The 6,738-nt window shown below is 39.9% G+C and overlaps 1 protein-coding gene across 3 annotated transcripts in view; it reads left to right on the top strand.

Moving 5' to 3' along the window:
- Usp6nl (USP6 N-terminal like) overlaps window positions 1-6,738 on the top strand; it is a 124,120-nt gene that overhangs the window by 110,864 nt on the left and 6,518 nt on the right. For all 3 annotated transcript variants that reach the window (XM_005383896.2, XM_005383897.2, XM_005383898.2), the window contains exon 13: window positions 889-1,041. In XM_005383896.2, coding sequence (XP_005383953.1) covers window positions 889-1,041 — 153 coding nt within the window. The remainder of the gene's footprint in view (window positions 1-888; window positions 1,042-6,738) is intronic.

The following is a 6,738-nucleotide window of genomic DNA, read 5'->3' as shown; positions in this document are numbered from 1 at the left end:
CTCTCTCCTTTCTCTCTCTTTTTCTTTCTTTCTTTCTCCCTCCTTGATTGCCTTAAAAATATTTAGAGACATGATTGCTGGAGTTTCATCAAAAAGTGATTTTAAATATAGTAGTTTAAAAAATGAGAAGCCATCTAAATGGCCATTGTTAAATGACTAATTAAGCAAATTGTAATGCATACATTATACCATGATGTCATTATTGATGGTGATATAAAATCATATTTGTTGAAGTGAGAGATAACAGTGATATTGTATGAGAACAAAGGCAAGAAGATGGGTAACTTGTATAATTTGGTTCTGTACATTCATATATACACAGGAATATACACACCTACTTGTAGGGTACTGAGTAGTATGGTCTTAACAGATACTTACTTTCTGCTTTATGTCTGTTGTTTGAAGTTTTTTCTAATAAAATTCATTTTATAAGTATATATAAAACTCAAAAATAAAATTAATAATCCATTCCTGGGAAAATTTGGAAACACTAATAAATATGGACTTAAAAATGATTTAACCTACGGCCATTGGAATTTGAATCAAGAGGAAAGGCCTCATGTCTTCCTGGCTTTCTGTGTTTATTGTCTGTATGAAGCTGGTGATCTGGGTTATACCAGTGCCTAGATATGGCTACCCTTAAGCCAATAAAAAATATTAGGCTATATTTTCCCCTCCCCATTTTCCCCTCCCACAGGAATCTGCTTTTACGTGACTGTTTTAATATCAGATGGGGTTTGTCTCCTTGAGTATCAGTCGTATTCACAATGCTGTGTTTAATTATATGTTCTTTTAAAGCCACGTTTAAGAAGTACTCAAAATACATTCTCTGTTTCAACCCAAAGTAGTTTTTGACTCAACATCTGTATTTCTCTCATCTTTTCTTAGAACATCTGATGAAATTGTCTATGGAAGAACTTGTAGAATTTCTTCAGGAGACTCTAGCAAAGGACTTTTTCTTTGAAGATGATTTTGTAATAGAGCAACTTCAGATTTCTATGACAGAATTAAAGCGAGCAAAGTTAGATCTCCCAGAACCTGGTAAGAAATATGTCTATACTTGGAATTACAATTAAGATTGGAAGACATGGTATAATTAACATGGGTGTTTTTCAAAGCATTAGCATTACACTTGTGATGGTATAATAGAAATTAATATCTTAGCACTACTTAAAGCTTTTCTTAAGAAAAAGCAGATAAACATATTAACTAAATCTTTTCATAGAAAAACTATGATATTCCTACTCAAATTTTGAAATTTGATTGGTGAATAATAACTGTTACCTAGAAGTAACCATGGTGTTACTTAATAGCAGAACAGTAAGGCCTCTTTCATCATCTCATTTTCTGGAACCATGTACAATAGTAGAACAAGTAAAGCCCCACTTCGTAGATGAGGAAACTGACACTTAACTGTGAAGCTACAGAACCACCAAGTATCATTACTGACAGTAGAATTCAGGGTTTGGTTTTCGTTTTTCTGGTTTTTTGAAATAGAGTCTCGCTATGTAGTCACTCTGTAACCCAGGCTGGCCTCAAACTCACAGTGACCCTCCTGCCTCAGCGCTTAGATCACAGGCGTGTGCCACCACACCCAGCAAGGTCGGTCTTTCTAGTAACATTCCAGGGCTCTGCAGTAGATTGCAGTGTGGACAGTATATTTTATTTACTTCCATGCATTTTTCAGTACTGCTAGTTGGCTTTCTGATAAGTTCTGTGAATAAGAAACAGGAGAGAAGGCCATGTTTCTTGCTCTCAGGATGCACACACGGAAGTGGAGTGCACACGGATGATAACAGGCCTAGTGGGAATGGGTCAGTAATGGAGCTAGATGCAAGAAATGTGTAGAGAAGACAGGTAGCAGAGAAAGGAAGGGAGAAAAAATACAGAACGGTCACACTAAGGGTAACTTGTAGGAGTTTTGATCCAATATTATTTGGCAGAGTATGATATCTCAAGATGTTATTTTTGCCTTTTTTACTTCTGTAGCAGTGGATGGGATGGTTAGAGGCAAGAGAATTGAACAGATTGTGGGTGAAAAAGGTAGAAAAAGTCTGTTATTTATGCCCTGAGGTAGAGGTGGGTTTGACACATCCTGACCCATGTGTCATCTTGGATATACCTATATGGAAGGAAAGCAGAATTATACTCAAGAAAAATACTTTTATTCCTTCAGTAAAAACCAACATGCTCTGCTTCATTTATTTTACTGAGGGGGTTTAATCAGCACTGCTCTGACATTTGGGGTAATCAGGATGGACTAGAAAACAACCCCTCATGGCACTGATTGAGTTGGAGCAGTCTTGTAAAACCATTGCCTGTGCTAAGTGAGGTCAGTCCTTCCTTGCTCAATATAATGGTGTGTATTTTCTACCCATTCTGTCCTGTACCAAGAAATGCATTTGGAAGAGCAGTTACTAAATTCTTGCTATTGTAACATTTATTTTAAAATGTTCTGCCTACTTTTTAAAGGTGTTTAAGGCAATTTAGTAAAAGACACATGTAAAGAAAAATACATATATTGTAGAACTATTTGAACTTGAGATTAAAGTTTGAGACCTATTTAATGGAATGGGATGATAATGATTTCGCATCTAATTAGCAGTTGGTAGGTTTTTTTAATGGTTTACTATATGCCATGTGCTACAGACACTTTTCCATTTAATCCTTGAAAATAATTCTAAGAAAAACTGTTGAGCCTTAATATGATCTTTTCCCTAGGAAGTGACAGAATGGGTTTGGAGAGCAGGGAGGAGGAAGGGGGGAAGGGGCAGGTAAGTAAGTACCAGAACCCCACTTACATTACCTCCTTACCTGCCGCCGAGCCTTTACTTTTGGGGGTTCTGAGGGGACAGTTCTTGGATTGCCCAGATTATGAGCTACATTTGGAACCTTAAGACAATTAAATGAACTTTATACCAAAAAATTTCAATGTCTTTGTGCTTCTAAGAATATATATGGGTCAGGCTCTGTGGTATACACCTATGGAAAGAGGAAAATAACTTGAGCCTGGGAGTTGGAGGGCGCTAATGAGACTGTTGAGAGAGAGAGAGGGAGGGAGGAAGGGAGGGAGGGAGGAGAGGGAGGAAAGGCAGGAGAGGGAGGAGAGAGGGAGGGCATCTCACTAAGCCACTACATTGCTATTCACAAGTTTAAAATCTGAAGTTCAAGCCTGACTCATGTATATGTTTCAGACTGGCATGTCAACTATAGCCAGATTCTCTTACCTCTGAATGTAATGTACATAAAATAGTAATAATAAACAGATTCCTTACTGCAAAAAAATACAAAATTATTATATTTTATCCTCTTAAACTTTCCCATAATTAGTCCTAGATCTTCAGGAATTGGAAAAAATTTTTTCAGTTAAATTTTAGGGTCATGAGGTGAGCTGCAAGCGAGAACTCCAGCTGAGCTCTTGACAGTGAGCCCAGGTGTCCAGCTGCAGAGCTTTGTGTGTGTCGAGGTTGGTGCCCTTTAGAGGATTGTGTCATGTAGCCCAGGCACCACAGGTAATACTGGCCCAGAACCTCAGTTCTTTCTTCCCAAGGAAAACTGCATTTTCCCACCTGTGAGAGGTGGATATTGCATTTCTTTGGTCTTTTATCTGTACCTTTGACTCTGAGGATCTTTGAACTTAATGAAATTGACTGCTTTTTTCTTTTGTTTCTTATTTGAGAGGGCCATAATTCTTGCATTAAATAGCATTTTAATTTTGCATAATTTTCATTTCCATTCTGCCACCAGTATTGTTAATTGCATATAGATGGAGGAAACTTGGGCTTCAGGGTTAAGGACCTGCCCAAGATCATGCAGGTGGTAAGTGATAAGCTTTTGGCTGACCCCAGGTGTGATTCCAAAGCCAGTGCTATGCATTATACCGCTACTGCTAGGTTCAGGTCACAGTTTAGCAGGGGTGCAGCGGGGTGCGGTGTGCCTTTGAGTGTCCTTCTCCACAAGAATGCCTGAACATTCATGTCTGCCTCTGTCCTCATCTACTTTAATTTCCACGACATAGCTTAATCACCAGCTCCCTGAAGCCTTCTCAGCCAGTCCCCAGCATCTCCAAAGCCAATTTCTACTCACATGTTTATGTAGGTGTCTTGATTTTGTGCCTGATCAGAACTCCTGTGCATGATTCTGTCTTCATACTTCCAGCACTTGGCCCTTGTCTTAATTTGTGTATCTCTGGATAGAATAAGTTTCTGGAGGCCAGGAACGACATTTCAGCATCACCAACATTGATACAGGGCCTGGGCCCTAGCAGACATTCAGTCTTTCTTGGTGGTTGTCTTATTTTCTTTCACGGTGTTGGAACCAAACCCAGGACCTTGTACATGTTAGGCAAGTGTTCTACCATTGAGTTGCATCCTCAGCCCTAGTAATTAGTAATTTTTTTAAGTGAATGAACTTACATCTTTTTAAATAATAAAATCTACTGTCTACAAAAGGTTAGCACGAAGTACTTTGGGGGGTGATGAACCATTCTGCATCATGTTTGCATATACAAACAAGTCAGTTTTGTTGTATGTTTTAAAAATCCCACTTTTTGAGGGTTTGAATGAGTTCTAACTTTTGTTTAAATAATACAGATTGATGTTCCATGCACTCAATGATTTTTACATGTGTGAATTGAAACTCTAGGAAGGGAGGTACCTGGAAGTTAAGGTTTTTAAAATTATTTCCCAAAGATGTATTGAACACGAACACACACACACACACACATATATATTTCTAGTGAGAAATGTGTTTAGTTGTCTCTTTTGTACTTCATCTTTCAAATTTAATCTGCTCATAGTCAAGTCTATGAGACTAACTACAATAACTTTTTAAAATTACAGCTAAAATTTAGAAAGCAAACTATTTAGATCAAGCTTGTAATATTTGAATTGTGTATTCTCTGGCTAATGGTATATCCAACAGAAATAAAAATCTTTTTATTTTTAAGATACATACTGTATTTGAAATCAGTAATTTTGTAAAAATATTTTAAAACTCAGTTGGACTTAATATTTGATCTGGAAGTGGGTAGGATAACACTTTCCCAGAATAATGGAATAATTTTCCCAGCAGCAGCCCCTCACCATATTTTACTGAAAATTATTGGAACCGCCAAAGTACATATGTTGCTGCTATTTAAAAGTAGAATTCACGCCTAAGGGAAGGCACTCAGGGCAGTTTGTGTAATCAGACCTGTCTTGTTGGGTGCAGGTAGCTGCTGAATCTGTGAGTCATGTAGTTGAGTGTGCTGTCCACTGGGTGGTGACAGAGACCTGAGAAAGACCAGGGGTGGACAGGCCTGACGGGATTTAAGAGGGCCCATTATCTTTTGACTGTTTGTTAGAATAGTCATTTTTTGGCCTTTTTTTTTAAAGCAAAAAATGAATGAAAATTGTTGCCATTATTTTAAATTGTTAGCACTGCCAAGAATACAGTATTTGCCACTTACAAGACTGAACATTGGTGAAAACATTGTTAATGTATTATCTTTGCAAAAACCTCCCCTGGTAAATGTGATAGATAGGCAGGGATTCCTTAATTAGTGCGCTGATTCTTCAACTCTCGCTTGTTCATGAAGAAGAAAGAGAGGGTGAAATTTCAGACAAGAAGCTGAGCAAAAATATTGGTAGAGTGAGTAACATGATAATGTGTGCTGAAGAGAAGCCAGGCTGAAGCATGGATAATAAATAGTGATACTGATGGCGTATGTGGAGCTGTCTGGTCTGACGTGCCTCATCCTTCCATCTTCAGTTCCAGTTAGTTGCTTATAGGTCACAGAAGACAGGTAAACCAACAAGCCCCGAGTATGGCAGTGTGTGTGTGTGTGTGTGTGTGTGTGTGTGTGTGTGTGTGTGTGGTTTCGATAGGTTGCAGTAGCTCTAAAAGAGATTATACCAAAATGATTAATGCTTTATTTGGATCTACTTTTAAAAGAAAAAAAGCAGAGAATATTCATTAACATAGGAACTATTACTAGTGTGGCATTTCTTCTTACAGGATCTACACAGTATTTAGTTCAGTAATGTTGAGTAATCTTCAAATAGAAAACACCTTTATAAAGGAGTCAAGTAGACTTTTCCTCTTCAGTTTATAATTTTATAAAGTTAGGTGCTCGGCCACAGGGGGCTTGAGCTTCGGCACCGTGTTTGGCACGGAGAGGCCTCTTCCTGGTTCAGCCCTAGTGAATCTGAGCCGGTCCCCACTCTGACAAGGGTCGGGGAGACACCCTGCCCTTAGCTTCCTGGTGGCCACCTCCGCCTTTGCCTTCGCAGTTCTCACTGCACTCTGCTCTCCTTCCCTTCTGGTCCTCTGTCGTGTGTGGTCACCGGGACCCCCGGTGTGTTCCCCTTGGTTCGTCTCTCATGGCTTCCGCCTGCGCTCTTGGCTGTCTCAGTCCCTTCCTTCTCACCCCTCCCTCAGGTGTTGCCGGAGGGCCCTTAGGCCTCTCTTTGAGAGGCAGGCAGCATAGTTTGTCGTGTGTGATCACTGTGGGGTTGCTGAGAACTGTGCTCTCCAGAGGTATCGGGCCAGTTAGCGGCTTGCCTGTGGTGCATTCCAGCAGCGTGAACAGTGAGTGTCCGGGAAGGAGGAGGTTGGCGCTGCCTCACAAGCCACGTGTCATTGCGTGGGTCTGCGTGTACCGTGCTCCCTGGTCACAGGTCACTGTGGGAGGTCGGAGGAAGCTGACACTAAAACTAGGCAAACCTCAGCGCTTCCTCTGGCCCTGGCACCTGCGAG

This window comes from Chinchilla lanigera, unplaced genomic scaffold, assembly GCF_000276665.1.
Source record: "Chinchilla lanigera isolate Chin_1 unplaced genomic scaffold, ChiLan1.0 scaffold00020, whole genome shotgun sequence".
Classification (NCBI taxonomy): domain Eukaryota; kingdom Metazoa; phylum Chordata; class Mammalia; order Rodentia; family Chinchillidae; genus Chinchilla; species Chinchilla lanigera.
Note: the sequence above shows the minus strand (reverse complement) of the source record. Positions and strands in the feature narration are given on the sequence as shown.